This window comes from Electrophorus electricus, chromosome 19, assembly GCF_041902795.1.
Source record: "Electrophorus electricus isolate QZ-2024a chromosome 19, ASM4190279v1, whole genome shotgun sequence".
NCBI lineage: Eukaryota > Metazoa > Chordata > Actinopteri > Gymnotiformes > Gymnotidae > Electrophorus > Electrophorus electricus.
In genome coordinates this window covers 20,496,937-20,513,482 of record NC_137515.1, presented here as the reverse complement: position 1 = coordinate 20,513,482, position 16,546 = coordinate 20,496,937, and the positions used below count along the sequence as shown (strand labels likewise).

The window sequence follows — 16,546 nt, the reverse complement described above, 5'->3', positions numbered from 1 at the left end:
CTTTTGCCTCAGACTGTCAGTGTACTCAGTCCAGTAAAGGACGATTCACTGGATTGATCCTCAGAGCTGCTGCCAGATTCGGCAAGGCTGCAGGCTCCACTCCGGTACCAGTGAGTGCTCCAGCAGTGCTGCTAGACTCTGTCTTTTGGATGGTCTGGTTCGTGTGGAGTCACTCTGCTTGTGGTTTTGTGGAATCCCTTTGACGTAGATGCTCCGTCCTGCTGACTTTGAGTTGTGTCAGCTGTCTTTGGCTTTGCCTGCAGCCAATCGTGCTCCAGAATCTTGTGAACCCTGATGCGTTTGGTCACATCAGGGTGAAGTATCCGGTACATCAGGTCTTTGTACTCCGCTGGGAGTGTTTTGGAGCGAGGGAATTCCAGCTGGTGTTGCTTTTGAAGCCTGAGCATCTTCCTAACGTTGGAGTCGTCGTAAGGCATGGAGCCACACACCATGATGAAGAGCACCACGCCCATACTCCACACGTCGTACACTTTGGGGTCGTAAGGAATGGCCTCCAGGACCTCTGGAGCTGCGTACGCCGTAGATCCACAGAACGTCTTGCAGAGAACCATCCGGCCTCCTTCGTAATCAAGCCTCTTGCTAAATCCAAAGTCTGAAACTTTAAGATTAAAGTTCTTATCTAACAGCAAATTTTCGCATTTTAGATCTCGATGAGCAATGTCCAAATCGTGAAGGAATTTGACAGCCAGCGAGAGTTGATGGAAAAGTTTCTTGGAGAAGTCCTCGGGCAGACAAAGACGGTCTTGGATTAGTTGTAACAGGTCTCCCTGTACTCCGAGTTCCATGACCATGTACACTTTGCCTTCAGAGGACTCAAACACCTCGTAAGATTGGATGATGTTGCAGTGATTTAGTGAGGTGAGTATGTCGAGTTCTCGAGGCAAGAATTTATCCAAGAATTCAGGTGACGCTTTCTTCCGGTTAATGATCTTAACAGCGACATTTCTTTTGAGACGCTTTGAGAAAGCGGACTTGACTTTGGCGTAGGAGCCTTCTCCCAGAGTGAGCCCTACCACATAACCCCGTGTCTTCAGCAACCACCAGTCGCCCATGGTCGCTCGCTCGCTCCGCGCTCAGCCTGTGGCTTCACGCGCTGGAACCGGCCACTCGGCTTCTTTGTGTCACTTCGTTTATGACGCGAGTCTTTATTACGTTCAAAACTACTACGCGAGATTTCAGAAAGAATCACTTGAGACCCTTAATAAAGCGATTATAAAATGGACCTGTAATAAAGCGATTCCGTTTTGAATGTCGTGAAAAGATGTAAATCGTAGGTTAGCATCTACATGTTATAAGTTTGTGTCCCTTTAACTGCTAGTTAGTACGTCTGGTTTGGAAATGTTAGGATAATGAAGGACCAACTACTGTATGTCTGACTACACGGCTAGGGACGTGCCACTACCGTTTGTGGTACGTGAACCTTTTACAGCCTGTAACTGTTTGCTTAATTTTATTTTTCAACTTGGAAAAATATAGTTTGCACACATTTCAGTCAAAACAGACCTTTTTCCAGTTACAGACCCCACTGTGTGACATGCTGTCTCATACCACTGTCCCCATCAGCTGTCCCCCCCACCCCGTTATTCGTGGAGCCGTCACAGCGTCCTCTGCTGTTTTCTTTGAAGCATTACATGCTATTTTGCTCTTCTGCAACCAGAAAAAAAGCCACCTATAGCCGTTTTTTAATCAAAATGTTCTTCAGATGTATAACTGCATGTTAATTTTTTTGTGCAGTCCGCCCACAGCAATATGGTGAATTAAAATGTATATGAGCTGTTTTATGTGTAAATTAGTAAATAAATTAGTTTATTATTAAATCTATTAGTAGATCAGTTTAAATCAGTTCAGTATGTCAGTATGTGTGCGTCAGGCTACGTTTACATACCAAGTCACATTGTTCAATTTCGATATTTTTTTTTTGTTGCTTAGATTGGTTTTGCCTGTCTTGACGGTTCACATAATTGCAAGTGGCCTGTCTGTCTGGCCTTCGAAACGCGCATGCGCACATTGATTTTCACGTTTTTATACAAGATAGCTGCGTCACCACCAACAAAAACGTCTTATTTATGAAATGACCCATGGCTGTAAAAGCAAGAAAATGGACGCGCTAGTAGGCTAATGTATGAATCCGGAGGATAGCAAACAGTGCGTCTGACGTACAGGAGGTCGAGAAGGCGAGAAGCCTGACGGCTGACGTGTGTTGTCCTCGCAGCTGCTGCTTTGATGACGACGGCACTAAGTGCATGCGTGAAAATTAGTCAAAAAGCCGCATGAATTCCCATCGGCACGCTCTTATTCAAGTAGAATCGGATACGAATCTGATTTAGGACCACATGAAAATTACTCAAATCTGTTTTGACTTGTTTGTCCACACTTCTTGCCCTGGAAATAAAATTCAGATTTGTGTCACACTAAGGCAAAAAATAGGATGTGAGTGACTCCAGCTTGATAATGTGAACAAAGTCTAGATTGGATGCATATCCAATTCATGGCTATGACCCTTGAATGAGAGTGGGCAGGTCGGTGTGTTTCTTTGTTCCTCCACTTAGAATGCTTTCCCAGTGTAACCATATTATATCTGGGCTTACTGTCTCACAAACCAGCACACCCTCACATCAGTACAGAAGATGTGTTCTGTTTACACTGGTGTTAAATGTGGAGATGGTCTCTGACCTCTGAAGGTAATTTGAGTGATCCAATTGCAAAATGTCTTGGGTGTGTTTATGTGGCTTTTCATATGATTCAGTGAAATCTGAACATTATCCGATCACCAAGAAAATGATCACAGGCTCATAATCAGGTTTAAACACTCACACAGCACATGTGACCACATCTGATCTTTCCCTCCATATGGGACAGATTTGTCATTTGAGTGTCATTTGAGTGTGAACAGCAGAAGCCACAATTAATCTGTCATTTTTTATTTTGATTTCATATGTGGCACTGAACTCCAGTATGTAACTGATATGCAGCAATGCATCTGAACAGCCCGAACATCATTCATGCAGCTGGGAAGGAAAGATAGACTATAATAGAGAGGGAGGATTCAGTGGTGGGATAGCTAGGCAACATGTTAATGTGTCTCCATTATTATCATTGTTGTCTATAATAAGTCACCTAATCATAACTACAGCAACAAAAAGCTTGTGGCGTTGCGTCCTAGTTATGAATTGTCTAAAAGAATCTGTTCATTTGTTGCCTCTTGGTTTGCAGTATATTTAATTTGATTGTTGATTGTTTATCTCAGTGATGTGTCATGTGAAACATTCCTTTTTTTGTCCATGTAGAGTTCCAAATAGCTTCACTACATACTACATTTAGTACATACTGTATACTGTACTTAGTACATACTGCATACTACATACTACACTCAGTACATACCATATACTACATACTACACTCAGTATATACCGTATACTACATACTACACTCAGTACATACCGTATACTACATACTACACTCAGTACATAACGTATACTCCATACTACGCTCAGTACATGTATACTGTATACTACATACACTCAATACATACCGTATACTACATACTACACTTAGTATATACTGTATACTACATACTACGCTCAGTACATGTATACTGTATAGTACATACTGTATACTGCATACTACATACTGCACTCAGTATATACTGTATACTACACTCAGTACATGTATACTGTATACTACATACTATACTCAGTATATACTGTATACGGCACCCAGTATATACTGTATACTACACACTGTACATACTGCAGACTGCACTCAGTATATACTATATAATGCCCTTAGTACAAACTGTATACTACATACTGCACTCATACTATATACTGTATACTGTACTCAGTACATACTATATACTGCACTCACTATATACTGTATACTGCATACTGTATACTACACTCAGTATATACTGTGTGTTTCATACTACACTCAGTATATACTGTATACTGTACTCAGTACATGTATACTGTACTACATACTGCACTCAGTATATAGTATATACTGTATACTGCACTCAGTACATACTGTATACTGTATAATGCACTCAGTATATACTGTACATACTGTATAATGTACTAAGTACATACTGTATACTACATACTACACTCACTACATACTGTATACTGCACTCAGTATATGTATACTGTATACTACATATTACACTTAGTACATACCATATACTACATACTACAATCACTACATACTGTATACTACAGCCTGCACTCAGTATATACTATATACTGTATACTGCACTCAGTACATACTGTATGCTGCATACTGCACTCAGTATATACTGTATGATGCACTTATTATATATTATATACCGTATACTGTATGCAGTACATACTGTATACTACATACTGCACTCAGTATATACTGTGTACTACATACTGCATTCAGTATATACTGTATACTGCACTCAGTACATGCATACTGTATACTACATATTGCATTCAGTATATACTATATACTGTATACTGCACTCAGTACATACTGTATAATGCATATTGCACTCAGTATATACTGTATACTGTATAATGCACTCAGTATATACTGTATACTACATACTACACTCACTACATACTGTATACTGTACTTAGTACATACTGTTTACTACATACTACAATCACTACATACTGTATACTGTACTCAGTACATGTATACTGTATACTACATACTAAACTCAATATATACTGTATATTGCATACTGTATACTGTTTACTGCACTCAGTATATACTATATACTGCATACTTGTCCAAGTAGTAGTATGCACTATAGTATCCAGTGTGTGACGAAAACAAATCATACTACAGGAGCCCACTTGTGAAACATTTTCCACCACCATTGAATGACAGGATTCCTTACACCATGCAGAGCTCTGGTCATGTCCTGGAATATTTGGACGGAGTATTATGTCATCCGGGTTTCTTTCACATACTGGAAAAATTTATTTGGTCACATACTGCATATGACATATTGAATTGGGACCGAATCAGTATTGGGAGTAGTATGTGGTAGGCGATTTTGAACACAGCTACAGTCTATCATTCAGTCTAATGTTGGATATAGGTCACAGTGGCCTACTGTGAACAGCCTAACAAAACATCAGATTTGGTCAGAAAGTCAGATTTGGACCACTTCTGTCTGCTCGGTGACCGTAGCCATGAAGGTAAAAAAAAAAACGGATTTGAGTCACTTCAGGTTGGTTATGTGAACGTTGCCATGTATAAATGGAACAACAAACATTTCATTCTACGGGTAGAATTTTATAACTTTATTATCAAATCCTTACATAAACGTCCTCAGTCCATCCTCATGAGAGTTTTAATTGGGGGTGAAGGCTGATGCCAGAGGCGCGTGGTAAATGGAATGCGTAATGTTTGTAATGCTGGCACTTAGCACGAGCCTTATAATAGCGCCCGCACAGCTACATGATGAAGCGCGCGTGTTAAAACACAGTGACTGGGCCCCGTTCAGATAAACGGAGCCCTCGACAGCAGCTCGGAGAGCGCCGCCCCTGTACCATGAGATGATTGGCTGTGCGAGGTGGTTGATTAACCCCGCCCCTGTGCCATGAGGTGATTGGCTGTGCGACGTGGTTGGGATTAACCCCGCCCCTGTGCTATGATCCGATTGGCTGTGCGACGTGGTTGGGCTTGTTTTGATGGGAGGCACAGAGACAGTGTTATGTCTGTAATGGTAGATCGGAGCCATCTTGTTTTAGTTCCGCTTTAAGTACACTAATCAAGATACGGCAAACGCCATGAAATCCCGCATCATGTCATAACACACACAAATGCATTTCAGATCGGACCTGAATCGGTTTACTGCGGAAGAGTAGAAGCGGGCCCCGTTTTGCTTTGATTCCCAGATCGTGGCTGAGTGTTAGGTCGTTTTCTCGGTTTACATTTTCTCGGTGTTCCTACTATGAATGGAGGATAAATGTTGCCGAAGTCTGACAGCAGCAGTTTCGTCCTTCTCTTCGCTCTTTTCTTTGTCATAACGTTCACAGATCCGCCCCGGACAGGTAAGTAGTTAGTTAGATAGCTAGATAAGTAGTCATGTAGCCATAAAGTTAAACACTGGAGTCACAAACATGTCTGCATGTCCAGCCTGACCTGTCCATGGAGTCAGGAACCTCTAAAACAGCGTTAGCTCGTTAGCAGTTCGCTGTGTGTGGAACGTCTTATTGTATTAAACGCCTTATTATGCATGTGGAGAACAGTTTGAATTTTTAGCCAAGTAGGAACAAACGTCATATTACTAACATCATCTGTAAAACGAACGAGATAACAGCGTTGTGTTGTGGAAGGAATGCCCAACCTTAGAGTTAGTTAGGTTAGCTTAGTTGGGTTAGCTTAGCTGGGTTAGCTTAGAGGGCGGGCGGCCAGTCTCGCGACTCTCCTGGTCTCGGCCTACTACTGAGACGTTAAAGCGCGTGTCCACAAGCGTCAGCTAAATGCTCTAATTTAAAATATGACACCGCAGTCTGTGAGAGGCGATATGGGAGTGAAACAATTTAAAGGAAAAACAGAGGGCCAAACAGAGGAACTAACGGTCATAACTAACTAACGGTCATAACTACCTGTGCTAGTGAATGTTAGCTCCAGAATGTTAGCTCCACAAATCTGAGGCCGTCTGACGTGCAGGGCTGTTGGCTAGTTTGCTTGTCGATTTGTTAATCTTATAAAATGAGACCCACAGAGTTCTTATAGGTCACAGAATAGTTGGTTAGTTGTACATCTGTAGTTTTCTCATTGGGGTGCTTGTCCTAGGAAGGTTAACGTTTTTTGTTTTTTTGCGTAAGCGTTAGTTGTTATCTGTATGTGCTAGCTAGGAATGAACCTCATAACACAAGATTTTGTGTGGGCTGCATCAAATAGTTACTGCGCTTTGCTGCTCCGTTCATGATGTTTCTGTTGCCAAGTACACTGATTGGACATCTTATCGGATCGGAAGGTTTTACATGCAGTGTTTACTTGTAGTTAACAAGCAATGCGCAGTGCTACAGTGTTTTTACTCTTGCTGATTATTCGGGTGTTTTTGCTGTCTAACGTGGGCTAAATGTTGTGTTTGTAGTCCATGTATGTGGGCCTCTCAAAACCATTAGCTGTCTGTCCAAGCGTGGCGTATTTCTGGACGTATGTCTGGACTGTGGTCAGTCACTGGGAAGCTGAGTTATTTAAACAGTGACTTGGTCATGCGGGCTTGCAGTCTTCTCTGTGTGTGTGTGTGTGTGTGTGTGTGTGTGTGTGTGTGTGTTTGGGTGCTGTTCTCCAATGCGCAGAGCTGGTCTTGGACAGATGGCCACATTGACCTCATGAAGTCGTGAGCATAATTTGCTAAAGCAACGAAAGATCCTGTTTGCTGAGAAGTGCTCCAGCTCACAGCTGAAATGATGCAGGATTTGGGCTAAGGTTGCTAACTGTGTCTTGTTTCTTCTCTAGGGCCACGGTTAGCTCTGGCCAGACTGCTTTCAGGTAAAAGACATCTCACCTTTCCAACTTCCTTTTCTTGTTTGTAAGGTGTTGGGGCAAGTGTGGGGTGGAGGGTAGAGTGTTGGGGAATGCTAAAGTCGTGTGTGTGTGTGTGTGTGTGTGTGTGTGTGTGTGTGTGTGTGTGTGTGTGTTACAGAACAGCGCTGTGGTCCTGGCCAGTTTGCCTGCCGTAGTGGGAGGATGCAGTGTATCCCACTGAGCTGGCAGTGTGATGGCTGGACTGCCTGTGAAGACAAGAGTGATGAGATGGACTGTCCCCGTATGTAAACACACACACACACTCCCACTCCACGCTGTGCTCAAGCTGCTGATGGTTTTGTACAGTGCTCCTTTTTTAAGGTTTGGCCCTCAGAAATGTGAGGCACTGAGGTGGTTTTCTGTTTTGATCTCTGCTGCTACTTTACTGGAGATGTCCTGTAGCCGTGCTGTCCTGTAGTGCAGGGTGAAGTGTAGAGAATCTCTCTGCTACCTGAGAGGTGTCCGTCACTCTTTGGCTTAGACCTCCACCATATCAGAACTCGCGGAGGAATTTAGTTTTGTTCTATATTTGCATATGTCCTAAATAAAATAAACAAATACATGCAACTGCCGTATTGTCCTACAGCAGCACCACCAGCACACCCTGCTACAGAAGCCCAGCTCCTAGAGGGGCCACACCCTAAGAGAAGACCTACCCCCATAGCCACGTGTCCTGCTGTTGGCCGGGAGTGCAAGTCTGTTCTCTGATGTGCTACCCAGGCCTGTTGTGCAAGCGCCCTGCTGACTTATTACCTGTGATTGTGCTCTTTCCTCAGCTATGAAGGAGGAGCGTTATCGCTATGGCAACGGCTTTGAGCAGGTGGAGGATGTGATGGGCATAGCTCAGCCAGTGCGCTTCAACAGTAAGAGTCTTCCTCCCTGTATTGTACAGCATGCACAAAGCTGTCGGTGTGCGTAAACACCTGGCACTGTGCCATCTGTCGTGCAGAGAAGTGCCCGAGTGGCTGGCACCACTACGAGAAGACTGCCAGCTGTTACAGGGTGTACCTGCGCAGTGAGAACTACTGGCAGGCCGTGGACACGTGCCAGCGGCTCAATGGCTCCCTCGCTACCTTCGGCACCAATGAGGAGCTGCAGTTTGTCCTCAGGATTGAGCTCGACTTTGACGAGAAAGTGTGTGAGCGCAAAGACCAGTGCAAGTAAGTGTGTGTGTGTGTGTGTGTGTGTGTGTGTGTGTGTAAGAACCGTGTGTGTGATGTCCTTTTTATGTGGGGCTGGTATTCGTGTTTTATCATGTTATTAATGATGTGGATTGACTGTAAACATTTGTGTGTGTGTGTGTGTGTGTGTGTGTGTGTGTGTGTGTGTGTGTGTGTGTGTGTGTGTGTTGCAGTTTCTGGGTGGGTTATCAGTATGTTCTCACTAACCAGAGTCACTCCCCGGGGGGCCACTGGGAGGTAGCACATAAAGGTGGGTGCTTTATTGATGACTTTGCCTTTGTTGACCTGGAATGTTTAACCTCCCTTGCACAGACTGAGTGATGGTCTTTAATAACAATATGTGATAATTTTGCATGCATGCGTGCATGTCTGTGCGTGTGTGCGTGCATCTCAGGTGCGCTGCAAGTGTTCCTCCCTCCCGAGGGCCTGCCCAGTCTGGACAGGTCTGCGTCCCAGGATGATGTGTTCTGCGCTCAGCTCCAGCGGTTCCACAACAGGAACATGAACGAGCGCGGCCTGCACAGCTGGCACGCAGACAACTGCTACAAGAAATTCCCCTTCCTGTGCAAGAGGAGTATGTCTCTCTCACTCACACATTCTCACTCTCTGTTATACCGCTGGCCAGAGTGCCAAGCGTCACCATAGAGGGCCGTAGAGGCGGCGGCAGTATTGTGTGGGGGCTGGAGTGGGCGTGGCATGAGTGGGCGTAGCTGGAGCGTGGGGGCATCATGTGGTAGTGAAGGTGGCAGATACAAAGTTAGATGATTATTATGGGCTCTACAGATTTGGCAAGAACAAACAAAAATAAAGCTAACCAACATGTTTGTCTCTCTCTCTCTCTCACACACAAACACACACTCAAAATGCATAAGTTTTAGGTTTGCTTTTCACAAACCTGAGATTGCTTGACAGTGAAGAAATTCTCAAAGATGAAAGACAAATTCAGTTTCTTAGAGGATCTGAGATGTAGGGGTGGAGGATCTGAGATGGAGGGGTTGTGGGGGTGGAGGATCTGAGATGGAGGGCTGATAATATTTGGAGATACCTTTATACTTGATACTATTTAACCGCTAAACTGCATCTTGCTAAGAATAGGAATAGGGTTGTTGTGGGTGGAGTTTGGCTGTGGCTGATAAATGGAGGGTTAATCGTTTTGGCAGGGAGACCAATAAAAAGGGAGCTGGAGTGATTGATATGAGCCAGTATGACATGACAGAGTTAGTGACCTGGTGTGTACCTGATGTGGTTCAGTGGGTGTAGGCCTCACTGATGCATACTATATTTACAGCATTTATCTGATGCTTTTATCTAAAACAACTTACAATTATGATGGATCACATCTTGAGTAATTGAGGGTTAAGAGTCTTGCTCAAGGACCCAACAGAGGCAATTTTCTGATTACTAGTCCAGTACCTTCACCACTGAGCCACCAACATCATTTGACCTTTCATCCACAACATTTCTGGACCTGGTACCTCCGTTTTCTTCTGTGTTTAACAGTATTTATTGTTTTTCAAAAACAACGGTAATGTATGCATTGAGCAGAACATAAACGTACATAAAGGGCAGTGGTGTCTCAGTGGTGAAGGTATTGGACTATTAATCAGTGTCACAGAACACTCGCCTCCCGCGAGTCACAGGGTTTGGCCCGCCACATGACCTGGGAGGACACGCCTGCACACACCTGCACCTTGTCTTGTCTGTGTATTTAAACCCTTGATAGTGTGTGCAGTATCGTTGGTCATTGTTAATGTAGCGTATTGATGTTAAATGTTAGCGTCATCATTATTATGTATATTCCTGTTTATCGTGTCTGTTTACCGTTTCATGTTCCTTGTTTGTAATATGTGAGTGCCGTTGTGTTTGTATGTTTCAATTAAATGTTCGTCCTTGTTGAGGAAGTCTGTACGTCCTGCTCCATGCCCTTCGGCACTCGGACTACACACATTACAATCAGAAGGTTGCCAGTTCAAGTCCCACCACTGCCAAGTTGCCACTTTTGGGCCCCTGAGCAGGAACCCTAACCCTCAATTACTCAAGTTATGTTCAGTCATGATTGTAAGTCGCTTTGAATAAAAAGCATCTGATAAATGCTGTAAGTGTAAAGATAAATGTAAGACTTGATGGAAATGACACATCAGAGAAGTGGTAGTAATATTAATATGAATAATTAATAATATTTAATGTGTCAGTGTTGACTCTGTGCGTGTGTGTTCGTGCAAGCAGGGCAGACGTGTGTGGATATCAAAGACAATGTGGTGAGTGAGGGGTACTACTTTACCCCGAAAGGTGACGACCCCTGTCTGAGCTGCACGTGTCACCAGGGCGAGCCAGAGATGTGTGTCGCCGCCCTGTGTGAGAGGCCACAAGGCTGTCAACACTTCCGCAAGGACCCTAGAGAGTGCTGCAAGTTCACCTGCCTAGACCCGGGTACACACTCACTCACCCACACACACACACAGAGATGCACCATGTTTAAAGCACCATGCTAAGGACCCATGTGGCTGTGATCCAGACGAACGAGTTCTAGACCTTTTGAGACCAGTGAGTTCATGTCAGATGTGTGTAGTTCAGGTCTAATACTGTATCACCCGTAGTTAACATGGGCCACCACTAGGTGGAGCCCTGTGTTTTATGCGCCACCTCATTCAAGCTGCATGATGATCCTGTGTGTGTGTGTGTGTGTGTGTGTGTGTGTGTGTGTGTGTGTGTGTGTGTGTCTTTCTCTGTTCCCCCCCCCCCCCCAGATGGCAGCAGTCTGTTTGACTCCATGGCGAGTGGCGTGCGTCTGATCGTCAGTTGTATCTCCTCCTTCCTCATCCTCTCTCTGCTGCTCTTCATGGTTCATCGTCTCCGTCGGCGACGACGCCAGCGCATCGACACACTGATCAGTGGAAACTGTGAGCCTCACTGCTTCCTTCTCGATAACTACATCCTCGGCTGGCTCCACCCCCCGCAGCCTGGTGGTGAAGGCGAGAAGGTTCAGATCTGCGCCTCCTCCTCACTGTGCTGTTTTTGTAAACTTACCTCTTTTATCTTCTCAGTGCATCACTTTCACCTGGGCCGCCGCGTGGCCGGGTTCGACTATGGGCCTGATGCTTTCGGGACTGGCCTCACCCCCCTGCACCTCTCAGATGACGGGGAGGGAGGGGCTTTCCACTTCCAGGAGCCACCGCCCCCTTATGCCGCCTATAAATACCCCGACATGCAGCACCCAGACGACCCTCCACCCCCATACGAGGCGTCCATTAACCCAGACGGCATCCTGTATGTGGACCTTGGTATGTCCACATGGGAGGGGCAGGGGGCGGGGCTGCACGTCCCAGCTCAAGTGTCAGTGCATGGTTGTGTTGTCTGTATGGGTGTGGCTCTGAGGGGGTGTCTGTCTAACTCTCTCTCTCTCTCTCTCTCCCCCCGCGTGGATCAGGACGGGGAGGTCCACGGGTGACTGGAGAAGCAGTTACACACTGCAGAAACATTTATCAAGCCTCTCCGACACTGCCACGTCCAGCCCATGCTCTGGAGGAGAGGGAGGAGTCTATTGACAGCAGTACCCTGCTGGTGGCACCTGACACACCCACAGAAACTGACATGAGCCAGGACTCTGCCCCTGATTCTACCAGCACTGTCTCTCTAGGACCTGCCTCACTCAGCACTGTAGTGTAAGGAGGAAGGAGAGGGCGGATAAGGGTGGGGCTTGAGCACAGGTGGGCGGAGCCGTTCAGGTCAAAAACGCTCCTGTCTCAAGATGATGTTTTAATCCAGAAATGCTGGATGCCTGTTTTGTACAGAATGAAGAGACTGAGCAGTGGTGGATGCACTAGAATGGGGACGGGGGGATGGGGGTGTTCTCACAGTCTTTCTCAGACTTTCACATTTATCTTGTTTTTGTTCTGTAAATACAGCCGCTGCTCCTAGATGAGGGGTTGGTTGGTTTGGAGGGCACACACACCTTAACATGCACACGGAGGGCACACACATCCTAACAGATTTGTAAAGTTCCCCTTCACATCTGGAGGACTTTCTAGCTACTTCACTGGTTTCCTGAATAACTTGGTCATGCAACACTAACACCACCACCTCCTGAACCCTGCCAAACCACCCTCACACACACACTTAGCTACCAACACTAATGACCTCCACCCATGTGCCCACCCCTTAACATACCTTGGTAATCTCCTGGCCTGTTCCTCTGCCAATGCAATGCAATTGACAGAGCACAGATTGGGTGTGCCTTTGAGAGGGTGGGTGTGGCCTTGGGAGAGTGGGCTTGGCCTATCAGCATCCTCTCTAGTGATCACTCTGCAGCAGTGGACCAACCCCTGATCCCTGGTGTGAACTGGCTTTCCAGCCGGCTCTGAGAGTCATAGGGGGTGGAGCCTGCTCTGAGTCACAGCTGAGTCAGCTCTGCTAAAGCTCAACAGTATGATGGGTGTGTAACCTCAGACCTGGACCTGAATGGACCAGGTTTCAGTCCCAACAGTACTGCAGGTCCTGCAGCAAAGACCTGGAATTGTCCACCTTGGAATTGTCTCTCTAGAGGATGTCCGGTGATTATGCTCTCAGACGCTCCTATCCAGAGTAAAAAGTTAATGATTTTGGATCTAAACCTGGCCTAGGATGTCCAAGCTCTGTGTGTGTGTGGGGTGTGCGTGTCTGTGTGTGTGTGTTATAAGATGTTTTTTGCTTATCATTTTGATGTATATTACTGATAAATTACTAGTTTATTATTTTGTAGTAAGTGTATGTATATTTGTGGCACATAGGAAATCAAGTTTGTTCGGCTTATGGTGTTTGTTTTGAAGGCTGCATGCTTGTATCTGACATTAATTTCCACATTACTGATGAAAATGATTTTGGAATATGTGAGATAATGAAGTGTTGACATCAGCATGTGAATATCCATGAAAATGAGCTTTCATGTGTTTGTCAACAAAAATCCACCACAGCCTGGGTCATGGCACCACTGTGGCCAGTCACTGCTACTTGGGTTATTTGCTGCCCGCTTGGATAACACTTGTGAAAGTTCCTGTTTTTATAGAAGGGGCTCTGTGTTGCCCCCAGCCAACTCCACCCTCTGGACAGCTGACAATCATCTCACTCAAGCCTGGCAGACTCCTGTCCAACGTTTTGACTTGCTCTAGTCTTGGAAAGTGCTGATGTGTGTCCAAAGGTCATCTGACCCACCCCACCAGCAGGCCCTTGTACTTAAGGCCCTCTGATTGGTCAGCAAAGACAATCTTCTGTCAAACAAATTATTTTTCTTTCTGCGCATATGGAGGATCAAGGGCAGGGAGGAAAGGGGGCGTGGTGTGCACCTGAACAGTACTGGCTCTTGGACGTTTGTACCTTTCTCTTGTCTTTCTATTCCCTTACCTGCTGTGCATGTCTCTCTCTTCTTTGGGCATGTAGGGGTTAATATGTCTGCTTCCTCCAGTCCTCCTGCTGGCAGAGTCCCCAGCTCTCACCCACCCAACCCCACAAACCCTGTCCAACTGCTACATTTACAACAAACTTTTAAAAGTAGTTCATTTGTAGTTGTGCAATAAAAATGGTTTTATGTAAAATGCTACAATTTTAATATTTTTCTTTGGATTCTTATTTAAAATTTTTATGATGTGTGTGTGTGTGTGTATGTGTTTTGTTTTTTTTTGGTTTTTTTTGGCAGGAATGTTTCATTTTACTTTGATGTAGGCATCCATCCAGTCAAAGCCAAATAACAGCCAAGGAGTGGCAGTGCTCCAGGGCAGATGAGTTTTTCTGCCTGAAGGGTTTTGTCTGCCGTTTTCCCACAGAACCGTAGTGCTGCACATTGAATGCAGGTGTCTGCACTCAAGTTTCAGGACCCAGATTAAACAACTGCTTAGATGACCTTTTCTGCAGCCGCACTCCTATAGAACAGGGCTTAATCTGCTTCCCGAACAGTCTGCCAAACTGGGAAATCTGTCCATCTGAAATTGTGTACGTCAGATTTGGGGGAATACCTCTGCTCCCCTTGAGATGTAGAATACACACACGCGTCTTATATTAGTCTGAATTAAATGTCACATATCAATGAAATCTTAAACCAAACACACTTGCCCTTATATGCGAATAGGTCTTAGTAAAGCAGGTGAGTGGTGTCCCCCCCCTTCGCAGCTGAGGGGCTCTTGCAGGGGGTCTCGGCCTGTGGCATTTGTCAGCGATACGCTCCACTGAGCTCTGGCTCTCGCTGTTTAAACCCTGGTGGGGGAAGTGCAGCAGGTGTTGCTGGGCCTGACTTTCACCATTAGATCCATCTCTTCACTTCCTATGGTCAGCGTGCTGAGTGTTATGGCTGGGGCTTATTCGTTGTCAGTTCAGTAACTAGTCTCACATGCCGTCAGACTACCAGGGGTTTGATGTGCTGAATGACCCTGCAGGTAGAGCCGTACACCCCTGCTGTCCTCCTTCGTGCTGGGTGAGCAGCAGTTGGTCAACCTTCAACCTCCACAGCTCTTTCTCCACTCTGAAAGCCCAGTGGAAGCTCGATAACAGGGCGGTTCTGGTGAGTGCCGTGTGCCCACTTCACTGGGGCATCATATTGGACTGGGCCGTGTGTATGTACTGTGTACATGTTTTTCCATTTGAACAATAAGATGGTATCACTCAAGTATGATGACAGAAGTGTGTGTGTGTATAGTTGTGTTGGCAATAACCAGTGATGTGTATGTATGCGGTGGGTCATGTTGAACTGTATGTGTAGGTGTGAGCACTTTTACCGTACCATACAGCTGTGTTTCCACTGGGGCAATGTGTCTACCAGTGACTTGGGCACACCGTCCTCCAGCACCAGTTACCTGTGCAGGTCTGTTCTCTTCACATGACTCATTCTGTCCCGTTATCCTTGAGACATTATTTACATCTACTGATTCCAGGTCTACACACCATCTCAGAATTAAAAATCTCAAAGAAACTGGAAGCAAACCTTTCACAAGGCTATGTTTTGACAAACTGCATGTTTGTTTTTTTCTGTCTGTTTGAGCAATTTGTCAGTGGGCTCTACAAGACACAGAATAAAAAGGTCTTCTGCCCCACTTCAGAACAACATCCACCCGACCTGCAGCACCAGTCGCGGGCCAGGTCAGCACCATGTCTCCTGCTACGTGGAGTTGGGCAGACCCAGGGACAAGGGCCACCCACAGCAGTCTGTGAAACACCGGAGCAGCTCTTGGTGTCATTCACGGTGCTTGTATTACATTTATACATGTATAATGTTAGTTGAATATGCCAAATGATGGTTAAGAAAGGGTTCAGAACTCCTGCCATATCTAAAGGAGTGTGGGTGATGGTAAAGGGATTTTAATGTTCACTGGGACGTTGTGCAGGTTCTGGTCCCCATCATGCAATGCTGCACTTTTTTACGTCTCTTCAGTGGCTCTCGGTCACGGTGTGGAGAGCTTCTCACTTAACCATATGTTTATTGCTTCAGTGGAGTTCTTTAACCCTGTGAGAGCACATAGGAACTTCAGGGAAAATTTAGTTTTTACTGCTCTTCATTTTGGTTTGGAAACAGTGAGAAACAGTCCTTTGTTTTAAGTTACACGGAGATGAGGCATTCCGAACTGAAAAAGTAATGTGACTGTAAGTGAGTCTGAACACAATGAAGCATTCTGTGTGTGTATGTGTATACGCGCACACACACACTGCAGTCTAGGGACACCAGGCCGCGATCTCCCCATCACTGGCAGCTGGCTCTCAGTGCGTTCACGCATACACACACACACATTCTCTACTGAGCAATTCTGTGGAATTGTGGGTGGAGCTTCAGCACTGCCTCAGGCTTAATTAGAATAATTGTACTGATA

The 16,546-nt window shown here is 45.4% G+C and overlaps 2 protein-coding genes across 2 annotated transcripts; one reads left to right on the top strand and one right to left on the bottom strand.

The window, feature by feature from the left end:
- Positions 1–131: 131 nt before the first annotated feature.
- Positions 132–1,073, bottom strand: LOC113589263 (testis-specific serine/threonine-protein kinase 1). Its single transcript, XM_027028830.3, has one exon. It carries the CDS (start codon positions 1,071–1,073, stop codon positions 132–134), a length of 942 nt encoding a protein of 313 aa, XP_026884631.2.
- Positions 1,074–5,691: 4,618 nt separating this feature from the next.
- dgcr2 (DiGeorge syndrome critical region gene 2) lies at positions 5,692–14,295 on the top strand. The gene is made up of 11 exons (XM_035535569.2): positions 5,692–6,050; positions 7,471–7,503; positions 7,658–7,780; positions 8,316–8,402; positions 8,489–8,699; positions 8,894–8,970; positions 9,115–9,294; positions 10,947–11,150; positions 11,468–11,620; positions 11,765–12,001; positions 12,148–14,295. Exons 1-11 carry the CDS (start codon positions 5,966–5,968, stop codon positions 12,384–12,386), a joined length of 1,629 nt encoding a protein of 542 aa, XP_035391462.2. The 5' UTR covers positions 5,692–5,965; the 3' UTR covers positions 12,387–14,295.
- The last annotated feature ends 2,251 nt before the right edge of the window (positions 14,296–16,546 follow it).

Coding starts and splice junctions, on each gene's coding strand:
- LOC113589263 (XM_027028830.3), bottom strand. CDS start 1,073: ATGGGCGACTGGTGGTTGCTGAAGACACGGGGTTATGTGGTAGGGCTC.
- dgcr2 (XM_035535569.2), top strand. CDS start 5,966: ATGTTGCCGAAGTCTGACAGCAGCAGTTTCGTCCTTCTCTTCGCTCTT. Junction 8,403..8,488: donor TCAGCCAGTGCGCTTCAACA/GTAAGAGTCTTC, acceptor TCTGTCGTGCAG/AGAAGTGCCCGAGTGGCTGG. Junction 8,971..9,114: donor CTGGGAGGTAGCACATAAAG/GTGGGTGCTTTA, acceptor CGTGCATCTCAG/GTGCGCTGCAAGTGTTCCTC.